Source organism: Rattus norvegicus, chromosome 19 (genome assembly GCF_021556685.1).
Source record: "Rattus norvegicus strain SHRSP/BbbUtx chromosome 19, alternate assembly SHRSP_T2T, whole genome shotgun sequence".
NCBI lineage: Eukaryota > Metazoa > Chordata > Mammalia > Rodentia > Muridae > Rattus > Rattus norvegicus.
In genome coordinates, this window is record NC_141552.1 from 21,255,870 (window position 1) to 21,278,440 (window position 22,571).

The 22,571-nt window shown below is 42.8% G+C and overlaps 1 protein-coding gene across 1 annotated transcript; it reads right to left on the bottom strand.

Annotated features, from left to right (window-relative positions):
• Positions 1–14,551: 14,551 nt before the first annotated feature.
• On the bottom strand, positions 14,552–19,242 carry LOC147999076 (uncharacterized). The gene is made up of 6 exons (XM_087596079.1): positions 19,085–19,242; positions 17,908–18,067; positions 16,577–16,720; positions 15,778–15,944; positions 14,951–15,056; positions 14,552–14,827 (listed from the first exon to the last, which is right to left on the bottom strand). The coding sequence occupies exons 1-5, from the start codon at positions 19,209–19,211 to the stop codon at positions 14,992–14,994; spliced, it is 663 nt and encodes a 220-aa protein (XP_087452205.1). The 5' UTR covers positions 19,212–19,242; the 3' UTR covers positions 14,552–14,827; positions 14,951–14,991.
• Positions 19,243–22,571: the final 3,329 nt, after the last annotated feature.

The following is a 22,571-nucleotide window of genomic DNA, read 5'->3' on the forward strand; positions in this document are numbered from 1 at the left end:
AGCATTACTGAGGGATTGGAAACCAGTGCTGTGGCCTTGCCTTTCTGTGCCTCTTCCTGGCTCACAGGCAGCAGGGGGCAGACCTTGAGTTCCTCTTCAGGGACAGAGTGATGTTGAATGGGCACTGAGCAGGCAGAGAAACACAGCTTAGGCAGCTCCTTTCAGTTATCAAACACATCATCTCCTTCCCATCTTTTTTTTTATTTTTTTATTATTTTTTTTATTAACTTGAGTACTTCTTATATACATTTCAAGTGTTATTCCCTTTCCCGGTTTCCCGGCAAACATCCCCCTCCCCCCTCCCCTTCCTTATGGGTGTTCCCCTCCCAACCCTCCCCCCATTGCCGCCCTCCCCCCCAACAGTCTAGTTCACTGGGGGTTCAGTCTTAGCAGGACCCAGGGCTTCCCCTTCCACTGGTGCTCTTACTAGGATATTCATTGCTACCTATGGGGTCAGAGTCCAGGGTCAGTCCATGTATAGTCTTTAGGTAGTGGCTTAGTCCCTGGAAGCTCTGGTTGCTTGGCATTGTTGTACATATGGGGTCTCGAGCCCCTTCAAACTCTTCCAGTTCTTTCTCTGATTCCTTCAACGGGGGTCCTATTCTCAGTTCAGTGGTTTGCTGTTGGCATTCGCCTCTGTATTTGCTGTATTCTGGCTGTGTCTCTCAGGAGCAATCTACATCCAGCTCCTGTCGGTCTGCACTTCTTTGCTTCATCCATCTTGTCTAATTGGGTGGCTCTATGTGTATGGGCCACATGTGGGGCAGGCTCTGAATGGGTGTTCCTTCAGTCTCTGTTTTATTCTTTGCCTCTCCCTTCCCTGCCAAGGGTATTCTTTTTCCTCATTTAAAGAAGGAGTGAAGCATTCACATTTTGATCATCCGTCTTGAGTTTCGTTTGTTCTAGGGATCTAGGGTAATTCAAGCATTTGGGCTAATAGCCACTTATAAATGAGTGCATACCATGTATGTCTTTCTGTGATTGGGTTAGCTCACTCAGGATGATATTTTCCAGTTCCAACCATTTGCCTATGAATTTCATAAAGTCGTTGTTTTTGATAGCTGAGTAATATTCCATTGTGTAGATGTACCACATTTTCTGTATCCATTCCTCTGTTGAAGGGCATCTGGGTTCTTTCCAGTTTCTGGCTATTATAAATAAGGCTGCGATGAACATAGTGGAGCACGTGTCTCTTTTATATGTTGAGGCATCTTTTGGTTATATGCCCAAGAGAGGTATAGCTGGATCCTCAGGCAGTTCAATGTCCAATTTTCTGAGGAAACTTCTTCCCATCTTAAGGGCTACTGCTGAGGTCTTGCCCCCATACCTACCTTAATAGCAGTGAATTTGTTACACAGCAGCCAGCTCTTTCCTATTGTTCTGTAATACTTCTCCACATCATGGATGCCAAGAAAAACACTAACAAAGAACAAAAAACTCTGACGTTGAACTGTGTGGTGCTGGTCACATACCCTGTTATGTTCTGTATGTTATGAGGTTTGTTAATCTTAACACGTTCCCCAAGTGTATTCTTCACATAGGACCCAATAGATTCAAGGAAAATTGGAACAATTATGTGTAAAATGGCCTCAGTCAGGGCCCATAGACCGAAGCATTTGCAACACTTGTGCATGAGCCCATGTGGATTTTGCAATGAGCGGGGCCTAGCAATGTCCAGTACACAGTTGTGAGCTGTTGCTCTGGTTGAACTGTATTGGTGTGTGCATTCAATGAACTACACCTATTTAAATGAATTCTGTGTCCTGTGGTTTGAATCCAGACCCCTTGACATCAGATCTTCCCTTCTGCAGCACTTGGGAAAAAGGCTAAGTTTAGGAAAGGTGACGTCTTGTCATAAGTTATGTGACAAGAGGGATGGTGAATGATCCCTTGTGATAAGAATCAAGGTTTCCTCTGTGGTATTTAGGTCTATACTGGCCCTGTGCAACAGCTTCAAGAACCCATTTCTGATTTTCCTTGGGATTCCCGTGATGATGCACTCAGACATGATTGGAAACAACCAAAACGGTGGTCAGACTTGATTTATAAAATGTAGGTAACATTGCAAACTTATGTTGTAGGATATTTGATCATATTGTCATCCCCAATATTGCGTTATTTACTTAGAAAAATACCTTCTGGCTGTGTAGTTCAGTACTAGCACCAATATTTAACCCTAGAGCTATTTTTGTTTGTTTGTTTGTTTGTTTTTTGTTTTTGTTTTTGGATGAACAAGTACTTTCCTATTTTGTGGCCCAGCCCTAGCTCTTACTTCTTTGCACAGTCATAGAGAGCCCTCAAACATATACTCAGACAAAGCCAGGGGAGTGTATAAAAGGGCCTAAGGCAATACCACATAATGACATTGAAAGTGGGCTCTCTTCTTGATCCACGCCTCCAGCTCTCCTGACATCTACATGAATTATAACTCCTAATGCAGTGTAAATGATGTCTGCGCTATTGCTGAAGGAATCATGAGAATAACAACTGTAAACATTCCACCATGGATAGAATTTGTGGAAAGAGGTGACTGGCAGCCAACAAGAGGGCTCTACAGTTAAAGGGGCTTGCTGTCAAGTCTGATGAGCTTGACTCAATCCCCAGGACCCACGTGGTAAAAGGGAGAGAACTAAGGGCCAAGCTGTCCTCTGGCTTCCACTCATGTGCTTACATGTATGTGAGTATATATGTATATGTCTGTATGTATGTGTGGATATGAATGTGTGTATGCATGTATGTGTATACGTGTATATGTATATGTGTGTATATGTCTGTCTATGTGTGTGTATAGGTGTATTTGTATGTGTGTATATGTATTGTATGTGTGTATATGTGTGTATGTATATGTGTATGTGTGTATGCATGTATGTGTGTATGTGTGTGTATGTGTGTGTGTATGTGTGTATGCATGTAGGTGTGTATGTATCTGTGTGTGAGCATGAATGTGTATAGTCATGTATATGCATGTGTTTTCATGTACGTGTATTCGTGTATATGTACGAATGTATGTGTGTATATGTATGTATGGACACACAAACACACACAATGTTAAAACATAAAAAGCTCCTTGGAGTATTCACCGTGCCTGGATAAGTGGTGACCATGTGGGGGAAACACATGTCCATGTAAGCACACCTGTTCACATGTGCTGAGCAATGCCCAGCCTGGTCTTGAGCTCACTACCTGCCCAACGATGAGTTTCTGCCCACCTGGTCTTCTCAGAGCCAGGCGACAATTGTTCCTGCCATTCCAGTTCTGTTCCCGTTTCTCATGCCACAAACCTTCTAGCTTGAATCTCACCTACTGACGCAGGAACCTAACAGCCTCCAACCCAGTGAAGTAAGTAAACTTCTTCCTGACATCCTCAGGCTTGGTGTCCCCCATGAGTCACAGGGAGGAAGGATGGCATGCACCAAGGAGAAGGGCCATGGGCAAGGAAGAAAGGATCATAAGTCAGTCATCACTGACACCAGCAAAGTGTGTGCTTCAGAGCTGGCTCTGCTCACTCTTGTCCCAGTGGCAGGACTTAAGAGTGGTGCATACCTGTCACCCAGCACTCAGAGACGTCTGAGGCATGAGAACCAGGAGTTCATGGCCATCGTAACTAATGGTGAGATCAAAGCCAGCCTGGGCTGCATGAGACTCAGTCTCAAAGCAGGCAAGGAGGAACTTGCTATATTTGAGCAAGGAAGCTGGAATCCTCCTGGGTTCTAAACATTCACTGCAATACAGAAAGATGCTAGGGCTAGTGTGGCAGAAAGTAGGAGACAGAGAAGCCAGGTTAACCCTCCCTAATCTTCTCATGCTGTGTGAGCTATGAGTAGATGGTGCCCTATACACTGTGGACAGGATGGTCTCTCAGACGGTTCAGAAAGCCATGGAGGACTCCAGCAATTCTCCACTTGGGTGTCACTTGAGTCTTATATGTGTGTGTTTACAAGCCAAAATATAAGATCCATAGGTGACTGTGTAAATTCAACATGGCCCAGCCATGTGCTGGAATATTATTCAGCCTTACATAGGATTCAGATTCTGACCCTTGAACAGGAACGAGAATGGTAGCCATTCTCCTAAGTCAGAACTCCAGGCAGTGCAAAGACAAACTAACACTGTATGACACCACTGAGGGCTGCAGTGTCACCAGTTATATAAAGACAGAAAGCAGGAAGGTCTACAGAGCTCCAGGGGTGACATGGAGTGGGGAGGTTGGAGGGTAGGTGTGTAAGTGTGACTGAGGCTCAGAGGAGTGAGACATGGCTGCAGAATATGCATGTGGCTGCCTCCCATACCTGTGGGTGCTGCCTCCTCAGAAAGGCAAATATAGCAAAAGGAAAGAAACAGAGGGGACAGGCTCTGACCACCTGTAGACACACACAAATGACATAACAGAATGTGCACACTGATGCCTTGCTGCAGGAGCAGTTGAGCATCCAGAAGGGTTGAAAGAGGCTGGAAGGGCTGAGCATGGCACTTAGTTCAAGGACATAGCTTTAGGTCCTGGGGAACCTATGGTGCCCAGGCCCCATCCTGCTGATACTGAGGGACATCGCTGACATTCAGGGTGATGGCCGGGCTGGGCTGGGGAATAGGTGTCCACTCTCACCTGCCTCAGCTTGAAGATGTGCTGGGTGAAGTAGGACTGCAACTGCTTGTTGGATTCATTGATGCAAATCTGCTGGAAGCTATTCTGTTCAAAGTCTTCAAATCTGAATATGGCCAAGACACCAATGGGCAAGCACTGGGAGACAAGGTTTGGTTATAGCCGGGGCCTCCTGGAAAGATTAGCCCTCCTGAGAGGAGTTGCAGCAGAGGGGGTGTGTTTTCCTGACCTGTTTGGTACCCAGTGTTTTTTACCAAGGGTTCCTTTATTACTTCTTGATGGAACCAGGCCTGCACATATCCAGTAAGCATTGGGGTGGAACCTGGGCTTGGTGCCCACATGCTGGCATCGCTGAGGGTGAAGCCTAGCCTATCACACTTGCAGACACCGAGTGCAGATGCCTGGGTTCCTATAGAATGGCGGTTCTTACCCTTCCTAACACTGTGACTCTTTATTTCAGTACCACATGTTGTGATCCCAACCTTAAACTTATTGGAGAGCTACTTCATGAGTGTAACTTTGTTACTGTGAGGAATTGTAATGTAAATGTCTGGTGTGCAGGAGCGCTGATGTAGAACCCACAGATTGAGAGCAGCTGCTGTAGAGGATCAGAGTCCCCTGCCAGCCCTGGTGTTTGCAGAGATCCCCTGGGTTCCTAGTCTCCATGGCTTTCCCAAGGACAGGGTTTATTCTTGGCCGTCTCAGGGCCCGGGACCTCACAGAAACAGCCTCTCCCATGTCCTTCCTGTTGAGGAGAGCGTGGTTGGTCCTCAGCACAGACCAGTCAAACAGGGCGCTGTATAGACACTTGGCCAGGGGTCTCCTGCAGTTATGGCCTCTGGACAGAGGGGTTTCTTACCTGGGGTGGGGCAACCGTGCCAGGTACAGGCAGTGATGCTCAGAGTCAAGACCTAGTTTTGTCTTATTTTCATAGACAAAATTGCCCAGGCTGGCCTCGAACTTGCCGTGTAGCCAAGGATAATTAAACAACTGATCCTACTGCCTCTACCCCCCATGGCCTGGCATTGCAGATGAGTGTCACCAGAGCTGGCTTGTCACAGGTGCTATACGGCTCTAAGTCTGGGGCCTCATGTGCAGGAGTGTTATGACTGTGCCATCCCCACCCCGCAACGAGGGTTTTCACCTTTCTCCTGCTGAAGTCTGCTTAATCCTACCCTGGCCCCAGGACACAGCAGCTGTGGGAGCCTCAAAGCCTGGGGCTTCAGCAGAGCATTGGTACACAGCATAGCATGCAGCCTACAGGGCTGTGAAAAAGCCAAGGAAGTGGTTCTCAGCTCACCCCCTGTAGGAGTGTCTAGTCCATCCTTCTCTCCATGGACGCAGACATCTGCTTCCAACTGCCCGACATGTCCCTCTGGTTTTGACTTTCCTGGATGCCATGTCAATGCCACCACACAGAGTGCTGCCTCTACTGGGGACACTCACACAACCTCTCTGGGGGACATCTGAGCCAAGCAGGGATTGGGTGCACTGCAGAGAGGTCAAGTCATGTCGTGAAGTACCTTGTCCCACAAAGGCTCACTGTTCAGGGAGTTGACTGGAAAAGTAAGCTTATGCCCCTGGGCAGGGTTCCCCATAGGGAGTGTCCCACACCCTGCTATCAGGTCTATTCCTGGTGCCATGCAAATTCAATTTGCAAGACCCAATGCTCTGGAAATGTCAAGAGCTAACGGAAATGTACCAGGAAGTGCACACCATAGCAAAGGGAGAGGATGGCACAGAGACCTATGCTATGGGTTAAAGGGCACGGAAAGGCCACCTCGAGCACAGGGGTCAGTCACCTCTTTCACAAACAAGGCAAAGGTCAATGCTCTCAGCTCTGGGAGCCTAAAGGGCTCTGTGGCTCCTAAGCCCTGCAGCTGCAGCCAGAAGCAGCACTGAACAGGATGTAAATGCTGAGTATGGCGATGTCAATAAAACTTTATTTACAAAACCAAATTGGTGGTAGTAGTGGTGGTGGTGGTGGTGGTGGTGGTGGTGGTGGTGGTGGTGGTGTCGGCGGACTGGTTCACTTCAAAGCATGCTGGAGTGGCATGGCCACTGAGCATCGGAAAACACAGAAAGGAATGCGACCGGACGCAGGGCTCCCAACACCCTAGACGTCGACCTATGGCACTGGAACAGGGTCCCTGAAGGTAAGTCTGGACAGTCAGATAAGGTAAGTACAATTTATTACAAGGAAATGGGACAAGATAAATCTTCTCTTCATCTCGCTATGCTTAAGCATCTTTAAGAGTGCAGGGAATTCATGTCTATCAGTCTGGTTTAGAAAAGTGTTTAGAGACAGCAAGAGTAAACTCCATGGTTCCCTGACGAGGGTTCCAGGGATTCTGATATCTGGGTCAAAGTGAAAGTTAAGGTGAAAAAGGCTGTCAGGCAGGGCAAAAAGATTCCAATTTCTGGTCTCTTTGAGCTGTAATTTTTACTGTGTTCAAGGCCATGAATGCAGACAGGGTAATAACGAATACAGAACAAGAAGCTACAGCTTCATTAAGACAAAACGAAAGTAAAAGTTTTGCCCTCTGCACCATTGCCTGAAGCAGGTTTTTCTAAGTCGTTTCCCGAGGATGGCATGTTGACCATTAGATTCACACGATGATAATGACGAATTCACCTGCCTTTTCTTTTCCTATAATTAGGCCAGCATCGATTCAAGGTGTGGCCCAACCGACTTATTATAAAGGATGATACTGGTTGGTTGAAAAAGGTAGTAGCTTTCTATGAACCATATATTAAGTTTTTATGTATATTAAAATTAACATTGGAAAGAACAATGGTAGGAGAGGAAGCTGGAGGACAACTGCTGCAAATGCTTGCTTTTGAAAATGCTAATGAAGAGTACAGGAGAGCATTATTACCTATAAAGGAGGCTGGGGATATTAATGCTTATATGAAGGCATGCAAGGGTATCTTTTCTGAAAATGGAAAGATGCATATTTGGCACGTATTGATCCAGATAGTGTTATTAAATTATATGTTTAAATACTCTTGAATATCCTACAGGCGCTTTCGCTCAGGATGAGTTGCCTTTAGAATGGGTTTATATTAAATAAAACTTTAACCAAACATTAACAAATAATGAGGAACAAATTTCTTTAATTATTCAGCAAGGCATACAAAGACCTGTTACTCTGTGGGGATATGATTGTGCTGCTATTGTTTTCCCATTATGCAAAGATAAAGGGGAATATTTAATGCAGATGTCTGAGGTTTTTCAATTAGCCATGATTTCTTACACTGGAAATATTGAATTTCATCCTCCCCATAGTAAATTGTGGGATTGCTTTAAAAAACAAAAAAAAATTTGATAAATACACTAATTTCTGTTGATCCATTACCATCAGCCTTTACTGTGTTTACAGATGGCTCTAACACCAAGATGGCTTATTGGACCAAAGATTAATTTTGGGGACAAGAATCTTCTTTTGGGTCAGTACAACAAAATGAATTATTAGCGGTAATTAATGTATTCCAGGATTTTACTCATGATGTAAAAATATTATAGCTGAGTCTGCTTATGTTGTAGGAGTAGTACAGAATATTGCGACTGCTGTTGTTTCTACATCTAAGCCTACATTAAATGTTATTCTCACATATTAAAGGACTATTGTTATTATGAAACTCTAGAATATTCATTACACATACTAGATCACATTCAAAATTTCCAGAATCTTTAACACTTGGCAATCCTATGGTAGATCAATTAGTGGCATTTGCTACCCCAGAAGAACACAGTCATAATCATGCCAATATAGGATATTTACATATTAAATATAAGCTTCCCTATTCTCAAGCCAAACGAATTATTGCTAATTGTCCTATGTGTCAGTCTTCACGTATAAAATGTGTTCCATCTCAAATTAATCCCAGAAGGATGCAACTTAATACATCGTGGCAGATGGATGGAACCCATATTTCTGAGTTTGGTCGCCTTTCACATATAGATGTAAGCATAGATAATTTTTCAAAATTTGTGTGGGCTACACCATTGCCAGGAGTACGCACTGCTCATGTTATACAGCATCTATTGGAAACTTTTGCTGTTATGGGACTGCCCTCTAAAATTAAAATTGATAATGGACCAACATATATTTCTTATCAATATAAACAATTTTGTCAACGATATCATATTGTACATATTACTGGTACAGAACACAATACACAAGGACAAGCTTTTGTTGAAAGGATTCACCATACCCTGAAATGACAAATTATAAAATTACAAAGGGGGAAAAGAGATGGCCTTATGCAACCTGAATGGAGTTTGCAGACCAGTCCCAGAGCTATATTGGCACAAGCATTATACGTTATTAATTTTCTTAATTTACCACAAGGTGAAGTTATATCAAGAGCCGATAGACACTTTGTTGAACTTCCCCCCAGAAGGCATGGAACAGACAGTATGGATAAAAATTGCCCGGGATACTGAATGGCAGGAAGGGACATCATTGTATATAGGGGAGAGGGTTTTGTCTCATTACAGGATGGGAGACTATTCTGGTTACCTGGGAGATGGATCCAAGCACAGAATAATAAGAACTGCTCCCTACCCTCAAAGGAATCCAGTTAAACCAGCTACATTTTCTCCTGATGGATGTTCTCAGGAGATGAGGAGGTGTCCTCCATTACTGAGGCCCTGGCTTCTCTTAGTGTCCACAAACAACAATGGATAAGGATCCGTGTAGTGACAACCCTATTACCTATATGGGGTAAGGTGAAGCGATTAAGCACTGAAAGGAATAATTTTGTCCCCTTCAGGAAAGTCCTGTACTGCTGAGCACTTATTCTTAGCAATGTGTGTTTTACTCATGGTTTCTTCTGCTGCGGCCAATGCCAGTTATCGGGCTTATATTGCTTATCATGATGAAATCCTACTACTTTTCTGTTAGTAAATATATGGATAATGACACAGAACATGATTGGAAGTTAATTCAAGCCTATTTAGAGGGTAATGAAAGTGCTTCAAAGTAATTAATGCCTTGAAATATGATGTTCGAATGTCTTTTGGTAAACAGCTAGAAGATACTACCCCTATGGAAATAGCGAAATTATTGGCTGATCAATTGACAGGATTAGATCCCAAGGCTTGGCTTCAAAGGATTTTCCATAGCTTGGGAGGAGGTAGTTTTGCCATAATCTTATGTACATTATGTATTATGTTGCTTTATTTTTACATGACTAAACCCCTACAAGGACCTTTAGCTATGTTATGTAAAGTGTTACTTTAAAACAAAAGAAAAAAGAAGGAATTGTTAAGACATAGAGATGCAGCTCCCAGGCAGGGTCAAGAAAGGCCTGGTGACAGATTCAAGTAGGGGCTAGAATGCCGCCCTGGAGAAGAAAATGTTTTTCTCACTTGCCTTAAATTATGTTCTGCTGTGTCCCATTTCTGTGGAAGTGGTTCTAACGCTCTCTTGGTAATGGTGAGTATATTTTGATTATAATAAGAAAGGTGATTTTTATATGAATATTTTTAGAAGAAGCTTTCGTTTATTCGTCTTTCTTTGTTTAATCTTCCCTCATTGTTCCTGGTATCCTGGGAATAATGATCTTATGGTATCTTGACACAATGAAAATTGTAGTAATGCATATTCTTAGCTTAATAAGGATTAATAAAGCTTGCAACTGCGTGCAGTTTCTTCTGCCTTTGCTCTGCATCCCCTGTGTCCTGGGGTATGCGACCATACCCAGGGCCCCAACTCACTACACATTGACAATGGGTCACCCCACAAAACACAGAAGCATCTACCTTAGTCAAAAATGGACATTTTATTGAATGCATACACTAACACTGATTGATCACATCCATAGCTAAGATACTAGGGGCAGATCCGTGGCCCAAAATACATTCCTCTAAACCTATAAAGAAAGAAAGAAAGAAAGAAAGAAAGAAAGAAAGAAAGAAAGAAAGAAAGAAAGGAAGGAAGGAAGAAGAAAAAACACAAAAAACTTAAGCTTCTCATAGGAACTTCGCAGGAAGTGTTGTCTGGCGGTCAGTTCTGATTAGGCCATTTTAGATGAAACAGTGCATAGTGACCCTTAATGTGATGGGCCCTATATAAAGCTTTTTGCAATATTGGAATTTTAACAAACCTCATCCAGAACATACAGCAGAGGCAAGGATGTGATCACCATGTCCTTGCTCTCTATCAGGTTATTTTTCTGTGTCCGTGATTGTCAGGCATAGAACAGCAACAATCTGAAATAGCTGGTAGACATGGAACAAAGTGGCTAAAACTATAGTTGTGGGTTGCACACCTCAACTGTCAATGCCTAATGCTGTCCTCACAGTCCTCGGAGGCCCCTCTTGTAAGACTATCTATTGGAAAGTGGAAGCAGGTTTATCTGAGCTCAAAGTGAACCTGGCCAGCCAGGGAGAGGGCAACATGGGATACTTGAGACCATCTCTTAAACCAGCACAAAAACCAACCCTTCATTCAAAGCATCATCTATTAATTCTTTATTATTTACCACTTTCTCCCTACCAGCCTTTCAGTCTGGAATGGTAGAAAAGGACTGGGAATGTTCCTTCTATTCTAAGGACCTTGATCTCTCTTTCCTTAGGTCCACATTAAGAACACATGCAAATGGGTATCACCATCTGAACAACTTAGTATCATCTACTCAGTATATCTAGCCTAATACTGTTGTATGACAATCTCAAGCTTCCCTGAGTTTCGCTGACCTAGCAAGAAGTATGAAGTACTGAGGCCACACCCCAGTGATCCTTTCAAGGGGTTAGAAGAAAGCCGTGAGAGAAACTCCACTTCTTTGTCCTTAGATTAAATCACATTGACACAATGTGGGTGGACTATTTAACCAGACATGTTTCTCCCAACCCCACCTTTTTGAGTTCAGACCATGGCAGAATTCATGCCCCACCACCCTAGATATTGAGTTTAGTGATATGTAATTATTATTTAAACCTATGTATTAAATTTTGTCATTTTGTTAATTTTTGTGGTTTTCACAGTCTTCTTTGATTAACTTTCCTAGTTTTATTAATTTATCCCCTGTGTTCTCTGGTGTTTTGTCCTTCCCTTCAAACTAAAGTATTCCTTTTAGGATCCGCTAAAGAGCTGTCTTACTGGTTACTCATATTGTGTTAAATTTATTTTTAGTGTGCATTAGTCAGCACAGTAGCTGTGCAGCTGCCTGACCTCCATGGACCAGATCTACTTTCCAAACAATAACGCTAACTCTTACTGACTGTGTAGTATCTTGGCTGCTCTTTGTTCCCCTTGGACAGCCCTCAGGACCAGGCTCTCCTCCCCCTTAACCATGGATGCTGTCCTCTTCCTCCCTCCTCTCCATCACACGTTCTTCCTTTATTCTCTGGCAGCTTCTTCTTCCTTCTTCCCTCCTCATGATCCTCTCTAGCAAAGCCCTCAAAGCTGACCTTCCCCATCTCTCTGCTGTGCAGCTGTTGGCTGTTGGCTTCATTATAATCACAGTTAACTGGGAGCAGGGTCAGTTATTTGGGGTTAACCAGTCTTGAGTTCTACAATTAGCATTAAAATACAAGCAGCATTAGGCCAATACACTACAGGGGTGTTGTTTGTTTGTTTGTTTGGTTTGGTTTAATTTTCATTTACCTTTTTACTTGTTATTTTATTTTTGGCTATTTTTTATTAAATGGTAATTTTATTTATTTACATTTCAACTGTTGTCCTGCTTTCCACACTCCCCTCATCAAACCTTACATCCCTTTTCTGCTCAGCTTTGCCTATGTGACAGTGCTTCCCCACCCACACATATCCATTCCCTCCTCACACCTCTAGGATCTCCATTTGGTGGGCAACAAGCCTCACCTGAACCATAGAGCATCCTTGCATACACTTTGGCTGGCAGTTTGGCCCCTGGGAGCTTAGGGATTAGGGAAAGAAGATCTGTTCAGATATTAAAGCCAATGATTGCTGCATTCTCTTCTTTTTCTGGTTATAGGTGAAATTATGTTTGTGTGCTTCTCTTTTTTTAAATTATTGAGAGAAGATTAATTTCTTGGTTTTTCTTGGGTATAGTTTAGTTCATTGTCTTGGAGTTTTCCTCCTATTAGCCTCTGTTGTGCTTTCCTACAGAAAAGAATTCTTTAAATTTGGTTTTGTCATGAAATATCCTGGTTCCTCCTTTTATGGTGATTGAGGATTATGCTGGATATAGGAGCCTGTGTCTGCATTACATCTGCCCAAGATTTTCTGACTTTTAGAATCTCTGTTGAGAAGTCTGGTGTAATTCAGATATGTCTGAATTTATTTGTTACTAGATATTTATACCTTACCCCTTTTAATGTTCTTTCTTGATCTGTGCATTTAGCGTTTTAATTATTATGTGAATGGAGGAATTTTTCTGGTACAATTAGTTTGATGTTCTGTAGGCTTGTTGTACCTTTATGGCCTTTTCTTTCTTTACCTTATGGAAGTTTGCTGCTATGATTTGTTGAAGGTGTTTACTGGACCTATGAACTAGAAATCTTAATTCTCTTCTCTATTTATTATCCTTAGGTTTCAACATTTAATTGTGTCCTGAAATTCATGGATGTTTTGGATTCAATAAACCATACATGTTTATCTGAGATGGGTGTTTTGTGCTTTGTGGGATGACCTCCTTGACCCAGGCTGCATGAAGAATCTCAGCTGACAATGGGGACATAAATTATGAGTATGTGTAGCACGACCCAGGCCTCTTCCAGGTTCTTAGATATTAACTGAGAACCTCAAATACAGTAGTAATGTGATAGTGTGGTGTGAATCTAGTTACTATTCTCTATTTTGATATAGGTGACTCTTTTTGTGTCATGGTCACCTTATAATGACTAGAAGACCTAAGCTTGAGAATGACTAAAGACTACCTTGCTTCTCTAACAGCTGAGCTCTCTAAGAGCCCTGGTGTGACAGCAACTGTTGGTGGACATTCTGGATTATTCCTTCTGTACTTTAACTCTCTGTGTCACTTCCACCATCAGTAAGTTAGTTCAATTCCATAAATTGGAAATCCATCACCTGGAAGAAATACTCTTTTTTTTTAAAGATTTATTTATTTATTTATTTATTTATTTATTTATTTATTTATTTATAGTATACAAGTACACCGTGACTGTCTTCAGACAGACCAGAAGAGGGCATCATATCTCATTACAGATGGTTGTGAGCCACCATGTGGTTGCTGGGATTTGAACTCAGGACCTCTGGAAGAGCTGTCAGTGCTCTTAACCACTAAGCCATCTCTTTAGCCCAAGAAATACTTTCTGAATATGATCTGAGATTGGCCATGGAAAAAGGGTAGCTTGAATTGTCCCACCTAGGTTCTGGGCCTGCACAGGCCTGCTCTCCAAAAGAAACCTGTGTTCACAGCTGTTGGCTGGCTAAGAACGATTTCACGAGACGTGATACACAGCCCTCGGACTTCTGCTTCAGTCATCTGCACAATTTCTCCCAGATGATGTCCTCATACCGCCAGCAGGCGGGTGATGAAGCTGTCCAGAACACCAGAGCTCTGAAGGGATGCCTGGCAACCTAACACGTTGAGCAGGCAAGCTCAGTAAGTTCCCTGTGAACACACATCTCCTGAGATCTCTCTATTTAATCATAGGTGATCTTGTCCACCTAATACAGCACCTCATGTGGAATAACAAAAGCCACCTGCAGGAGCTGTGGTGATGACTCACAGGTTAGAGCATCTGCTGTTCTCTCAGAAGAACCACATGCCCCTAACAATTGGGTAAAGTATGTCAGTGATTACATCATAAAGTGTTTGTTGGAGACACAGCCACATTATCCACACAAAAAACACTATCACACTGGGTACCCCTTAGTGAGTTTGAATTCACTTATTAGCCCAGGCTCCATGGAACATGCAGAGATCCATCTCTAGCTGTCAGTTCTAGGTCCACAGAACCCTTGAGTAAGAATGATGGTCTTAAGAGTCAAGAGATAGAATTCAATTTTTATTCATAACAAATACATTTTTACAACACAACAGGATTAAAATGAATAAAAATATTTAAAAATATTTGAAAGTGAAAAATAGTAACAAGAACACATAAATATGAAACAACAAAAAGAAAACTTCAATTAAAATCATAACAAAAAAATTTCTAAACATAAGCATATTCTTAACGAACATGTAGAAGCACAGACGTATTGCTGTTTCTCCTCTAGCACACATAATGAAAGGCGGTCCCCCAAGCTGTCTCTCAAGTTGTGTTTTCTGAAGAAGAAAGTGAGTAAGACCTCAATCAGTCAGGCTGGCTTAGTGTTATATAAATTTAGGGTCTCTAAGAAATGACAAATTAACTCTGAGGAAGAATATTCATCCAAAAAATATTGTTACCATTCAGGATGTTTGTCATCAGGGACTCCTGAGAAAGCAACTCATTCTTCAGGAAGCTCTCTTACTGGGGTGTGTCCAATTCCAGCTCTCTTGCACTTTCTGAGACCTGGGAGAGGAACACAGTTTTAAGACACTGATTTGGTGGGGAAATGCTAGCCAGCTGTCAGAATGCTGCCTTCTACCACCTCAGTTCTATTGGACAGTCGACATGGACCTTTTAACTGATATCATTGTTGCTAACTCTGCAGGTAGGGCAAAATCCCCGGCAAGCCTCACTGTAATGTGGGCTGACAATATGGGACCCAGACTTATACCAGTGCAAACCAAGAACAGGGCACAGGGAAGAGACCTCATTGGGTTGCCGGAAGAAAGGAGATGTCCATATGTCACCAAGGTTAAAGTCAATGACAAGTACTAATTTGACATTTGCACTTGGTTCTTATCCCGGAAAGGTGCTTCCTACACAAGAGGTCACATTAACACAGAGTGTCATTTGGCAAAGAACCACGAACTTGTTCAAAGCTCTGCATAGGATCCAATCTATCACATGGATATGCAATAATGAGGTATGTTATTCATCTGTCACCATTTCTAGACTGCAGCTTCAAAAAGAGCAGCAAAATATACTTGCAATATAATTCCATTTCTGAAAAGTGTTTACCTTCCCAGAATATTTGTGCATAGGCAGAGCAATGAACAATTCCATTACATGAGGTGGTTGGCTGGTTGTGATTGTAAATTAGAAAGGAGGTAGGAGGAAGCAAACATGTATCAAATTGGCAAATTTTATCAGATATTGTTAAGCTAACACAGCTGTTTGTCCCTACCAGATGATGCTGGGTCTGGACGTTGCTGGTCTTTATCTTTCTTGCTTAAGTCAACCAAATATTTCTGGTTCAGTGCACACTCAAGATGTCCCTCCTTGCTCCCCTGCTTCAGTGGGACCAACTTCTTCCTGCATGTGTTCTCCATCAGGAGCTGGCTGAGCAGGTTTCTGGAAATACAGTCTGCAGAGTAAGATCATGCTGCCCCTTTCTCCCATTCCTACTCCCAAGTCCCACTAACTCTACCAGGTCCCAGATACCCATGAAGACTTAATAAAATACATCTCGATACACATAATGCTGCTGCACAAACCACAAAGAGTTAATTCAGGGAAGAATAAATTGTTTGCTTGGCCCGAGCACCAATTAGTGTCCACATCTCTCAAAAAGAACATGGATCTACAACTATCCATGAAAGCCCAATGCATGGGGCAACATCAATTAGTAGTTGGCAAACACCCGCAAAAGAGGTCAGTAGAACCAAGAGAAGGTCATGCTAACCCTGTGGTCCACGCACTGAGTGTTGTAAAACCTGGTATGACCCCAGAGGCCCAGGTCAGCCTAATAACGTTCTGCTGACTTCAATCAGTGCTGTTCTATCTAGAGCCTTCTGCAGATGCCTAGACAGTCCTGGGATGAGTAACAGTCTTTTATGGAACTGAAAACTGAGTCCTAATGACCCTGGAACACTGATGTGTAAACAGCACAAGAGATAGAACCAGAACTGAAGACCGTCCAATCCAGAACAAAGAAATCAGAAATGGCCATTCCACAGGTGACAGCCTTTCTGACCAGGACTTACCTAGAGAAGGTAATCTCCTTCTTCAGCTTATGGTTGTTCTCATGGATCTCAGTGTTCTCCATCTCTAAGTTGTGCAGAATTGACATGACCCCCTCCTCCATTCTCTCCAGGTCTTCATAATATGGATTTGGCCTGAAGTGTGGCCTGGCCCCAAATGATAGAATACAATGAACATCAGCATTTAGGAAGATATGAACTCAGGGTGGGTCCTGTACTACACCAGTCCTGGAAGGACACCTTCTGAATTCTACATATTGGACCTTCTTCAGCTTCAGAAACATGTTTTTCTGCGTCCAGCACACCAGAATCTCGGCATCCAGATGGAGGGTTCCCTGGCTCCCTTTATTCAATCAAGAGGAAATCTGCAGTCCAGCCAGTAGAGCTATCAAGAGCCTAGGCCACACCTCCCCATGCTCCCCCACCCCCAACGCACCCAGAATCCTGTGATTTCCTTTTTCCTGTCCTGATAACAGACCATATATCAACCCAAAATTATAATCTGCACAACGAATACAAATATACAGGCAAACGTGGCCACATAAGCAAAGAACTGTGCTGTTGACCGTGGGGCTCCCAGAACAAAGCATTCACATCACCATGAAAGTGTCACAGGTAAATACTCAGGCCAAGACATAGACTCCTATATTCCAGGTGTGGAGGGAAATATAAACATATAACAGTTGTGCATATGCATTTGGATGTATGCACACACAGACTCACAGACTGAGACACACCCACAAAAAAAAAGAGAAATGTAAACAGAGTCAGAGAAAGAGAAAAGCAAATATGGAAACAGAGAGCACTGTGAGAACCAGGAGAAATGCATGCACCATTGCTGTGTCTGAGGGGCTCCCACAGACACACAGACAATAACAAACAGGCCTGAGCCTGACAACTTCTAGTCAAGCATTGAGATGAACTGTTTGGGACCAGGCCCCTCAGGCTGCTGCCTGGATCTTCCAGCACTCAGTCCCTGCCTAGCAAGTACAGAGACTCACCATAAACTCACTGCAATTACAATCTTGCAAAGCCACCAGCTGTCAAGGGCTTTGCAAATGCACACTAGACACTCACTCTCCCTGACTTTATCCCCGAATTCTTCATTCAGACCACAAGTTCTGCTTTTCAATAAATGGAAGCAGATGAGTCCATTGTCCATCTCTCTCCTCAGGAAGGGTCAAGGTTCTGAATCTCCTCTATATGGGAGGTGAGGTTTAGCACAGGGTGGTTAGGGATGCACAGCTTTCTAGAACCCAAAACCTTAATAGGATAAGATGAAGGTGACCTTGCAGACCCAGGAATGAAACAAGAGTGTTTGGAGCGATTCATACCTGTTGTTTTTGGATCTCTCTGTCAGAAACCTCAGGCGATCTCTCAGGTCATTTCTCTCCTCGGTAATGAGCTGCAGCTCTTTAATCAGCCTCTCCTTTTCCTTCTTGACCTGCTTCTCGCTTGGGGCAGTTTCAGGGGAAGATGTTTCTCTCCCAGCGTCTGTAGGTAGAAGAACACAAGTGAACCTGCATGGGGAGAATGCATAGTGTGTACATAGACCACAGTTAGGCCTAAACAGGAGAACAAGCCTGGAACCCAGTGTCACTGCTAGGCGATTGGTCTATCCTCAGTGGATCTCAGTTCTCCCACTACTCTATAGAGACCAAGAGATGTAAGCAGCCAGTTGTTCCTTATGCCGGACATCAGGTGCTTACATGTACTACGGAGATGGCTTCTCCAGGATTATCATTAACTGAACAGGGTACAGCTTTATTTCAGGACCCTCACCCCTGTGGCTTCAGAACTCAGATGATAAATTCACCATCCACAGGACTTGAGTGACTGGAGACACTCAGATGTCCTACCCTGATACTCTAGGCCAATATCTTTGGATTTAAATGCATTTCCAGGGAGGACATGGTCAACAGACTTATCAATTCCCCTATTTGAAATACCAAACCCCTGAAGTGCCAATGGGTTACAGGCTGAAACTTGGTCCACATATTCCAAATAGTTTTGGTATTTTAGAAAAATGTTTGTAACACACAACCTCTAATATATAAAGCTAAGGATGACCCTGCAATTAGAAGAAATCAGAGAAGGTCTAAGAACATAAGGTTATTGCCTGGAGCACAATTTTCTCCCTGTTCCTACTGTCAGATATCCACTGTATTTAAAGAAGCAATGATAGTGAAGTACATTGCTGCCCTGTCTAAACTCAAAAAAGGTGGACCCTCCATGACTCCTGATGGTGTTTTTATATCAATGTAACATACCAAATGAACTGAAAAGTAAAGGCCAGAAGTTCACAGTGTAATAGCATTGGCCTAACCATATCCTCCCAGTGGGGATAGAGAATCTAAAGTTCTGAAATCCTTGACTTTCAGGAATTGTGATATTCATGGAAATTCAATTCCTTTTCAGATGCTCCAGTTGTTGTGGCCCATTGCTAGAAAGGTCAGCTTAAGCCTCCAGCCCCCCTGACAGGGAGCTCAAAATATACTGCCCAGAACTTACTAAACATTCCCCAGAAGTGCTGTCTTTGTCCATCATTACTTTGAGACGAAAGGCCAGATTCCTTCACTCTAGTCTGTCCACAATCGACATTCCCCCTCCCAAAATGCTTGCGAAGACGGGAAAACATGTCTTAGCTTGTAACTGCCAGACTCAGACTGAGAGAAACTAGGGCACTGGTTGTCACTGATGTCTGGTGACATCACAGAGGATGCCAGAACTCTCTAGGAGACAATAGAATGTCCAAGAAGGGACAGCAGATGTCATGGGGAGCAGACTTTGCCTCCCTGCTAATGTTCTCCCTGTACTGAGCATAAGCTGAGGTGCCCTTTCCAGGAGACTTTCCTGGGGCAGAGTCACTGAGCATCTCCTGCTTCCAAAGCCAAATTTTCTTCAAGGCTTGATTATAAAAAAACCTTAGTAATTCCTATGCATCTAAATGAATGTTTCCTTCTATATCTTGCCCCAAAATGTCTCATCCTAACTCAAATTATCCTCATTCACCAATGTTAGCCATTAAAACTTCCTGAGATTTCATACCAGCTTGAATATGCAGTCAAAATTTCTTCTGTCTCATTATGTACGGGTGCTTTAAATCACATCAAGAAATAGTCTGCATGTAGGTTACAACATGGGTGTGTGTTAGGGGAACACTCATGAAGTCATGTGCTTAACAATCGACAATTGCCAGAATATTCCTTAGGAGAAAGAGTTGAAATCTTTATGGTGCTAGGAAAAGTGTGGAGACCAGTTGGCAGAGGAAAGTGCAATATTGGAGCCACCAGTGAACGGAACCTCATGCTGCTTGTGGGGTTCTCCTCTCTGCACCAATGTCGCCAAAGGAGCACTGCTCACAGGCCTGAGTAAGATATACCATGAGCTTCTATCAGAAAAATAAAATAGTCAAGAGATATAGGGGGTGCACAGAAAGGTCTAAAATGAGGCTATAAACATCATTAAGTGGATAGAGCAAGGTCCCAGCACCTGTACACTGGAAAATGGCCACCACACCAAACACAAAAGCATCTATCAAAGTGAAAAATGAATACTTTATAGAATGCACACACTAACATTGATTGATCACATCCATAGTTCAAATTTTGGGGGCAAATTCATGGCCCTAACTATCTTTCTCTCAACCCATATAGCAAAAAATAAGAAAGACAGAGAAAAGGAAAAGTCAAAACAAAATCCAAAGCTTCTCATATGAGGACTGCAGGAAGTGTTATCTGGTGGTCAGTTCTGATTAGACATTTTAGATAGAACAGTGCACAGTGACCCTTGATGTGATGTCCCTATATAAAGCTTTTTGCAATATTGGAATTTTAACAAACCTCATCCAGAACGTACAGAAGAGGTAAGGATGTGATCACCATGTCCTTGCTCTCTATCAGGTTATTTTTCTGTGTCCTTGATTGTCAGGCATAGAACAGCAACAATCTGAAATAGCTGGTAGACATGGGAAAACGTGGCTAAAACTATAGTTGTGGATTACACACCTCAACTGTCAAAGGCTAATGCTGTCCTCACAGTCCTTGGAAGCCACTCTTGTAAGCCTATCTATTGGAAAGTGGAAGGAGGTTTATCTGAGCTCAAAGTGAACCTGGCCAGCCAGGGAGAGGGCAACATGGGATACTTGTGACCCTGTCTAAAACCAGCCCAGAAACCCACACTTCATTCAAAGCATCATCCACCAATTCTCGATTATCTACCATTCTCTCCCTACCAGTCGTTCAGTTTGGAATGGTAGAAAAAAATGGAACTGATCTTTCTATTGTAAGGACCTTGATCTCTCTTTTCTTAGGTCCACATTAAGAGTATATATAAATGGATATCACCATCTGAACATCTTAGTATTATCTACTCTGTATATCTAGCATAATACTGTGCCTATGACAGTCTCAAGCTTCCTTGAGCATTGTTGCCCCAGCAAGAAGTATGAAGTACTGAGGCCAGTCCCCAGGGATCCTTTCAAGGGTTTAAAAGAAAGCCATCAGAGATACTCCACTTTTTGTCCTTAGATTAAATCAAGCTGACACAATGTGAACCTGGTGGGCTATTTAACCATGCATCTTTCTTCCAACCCCTCTTTTCTGAGTTCAGTCCATGGCAGAATTCATTCCCCACCACCATAGATATTTCTTTGTATATTTCCACAAGAGCCAGGTTTCTTTCTCTTTTAAATAGAATTAGTTGTAGTCAGTCAACTGTTGCCCTATGTAAGAAATGATTAGTATATATTGTAACTTACCACACTGTATTTGTGTATACAAGTACATTATTGGAAATCCAGCATTACTGAGGAATTGGAAACCAGCGCTGTGGCCTTGCCTTTCTGTGCCTAGTCCTGGCTCACAGGCAACAGGGGGCAGACCTTGATTTCCTCTTCAGGGACAGAGTGATGGTGAATGGGCACTGAGCAGGCAGAGAAACACAGCTGAGGCAGCTCCTTTCAGGTATCAAACACATCATCTCCTTCCCATCTTAAGGGCTGTTGCTGAGGTCTTGCTCCCGTACCTACCTTAATAGCAGCAAATTTGTTACACAGCAGCCAGCTCTTTCCTATTGTTCTGTAATACGCCTCCACATCATGGATGCCAACAAACAAACTAACAAAAAACAAAAAAACCTGACATTGAACTGTGTGGTGCTGGTCACATACCCTGTTATGTTCCGTATGTTACGAGGTTTGTTAATCTTAACAAGTTCCCCAACTATGAGCTTCACATAGTACCCATTAGATTCAAGGAAAATAGGAACAATTATGTGTAAAATGACCCGAGTCAGGGCCCATAGACAGCAGCATTTCCAGCACTTGTGCTTTAGCCCATGTGGATTTTGCAATGAGCTGGGCCTAGCAATGTCCAGTACACAGTTGTGAGCTGTTGCTCTGGTTGAACTGTATTGGTGTGTGCATTCAATGAACTACACCTATTTAAATGAATTCAGTGTTCCTGTGGTCTGAGTCCAGACCTCTTGACACCAAATCTTCCCGTCAGCAGCACTTAGGAAAAGAAGCTAAGGTTAGGAAAGGTGACGTCTTGTCATAAATTATGTGACCAGAGGGATGGAGAAATGATCCCTTGTGTTAAGAGTCAAGGTGTCCTCTGTAATATTCAGGTCTATACTGGCCCTGTGCATCAGCTTCAAGGACCCATTTCTGATTTTCTTTGGGGTTCCCATGATGATGCACTCAGACATGATTGGAAAGAACCAAAATGGTGGTCAGACTTGATTTATAAAATGCAGGCAACATTGCAAACTTATGTTACAGGATATTGGATTCATATTATCAGCCCCAAGATAGTGTTATTTACTTTAAAAAAAATTACCTCTGGCAGTTCAGTTCAGCACTAGCACCGATATTTTACCCTAGAACTTTTTTTGGTTGTTTGTTTGTTTTTTGTTTTTGTTTTTGGATGAACAAGTACTTTCTTATTTTGTGGCCCAGCCCTAGCTCTTACTTCTTTGCACAGTCACAGAGAGACCT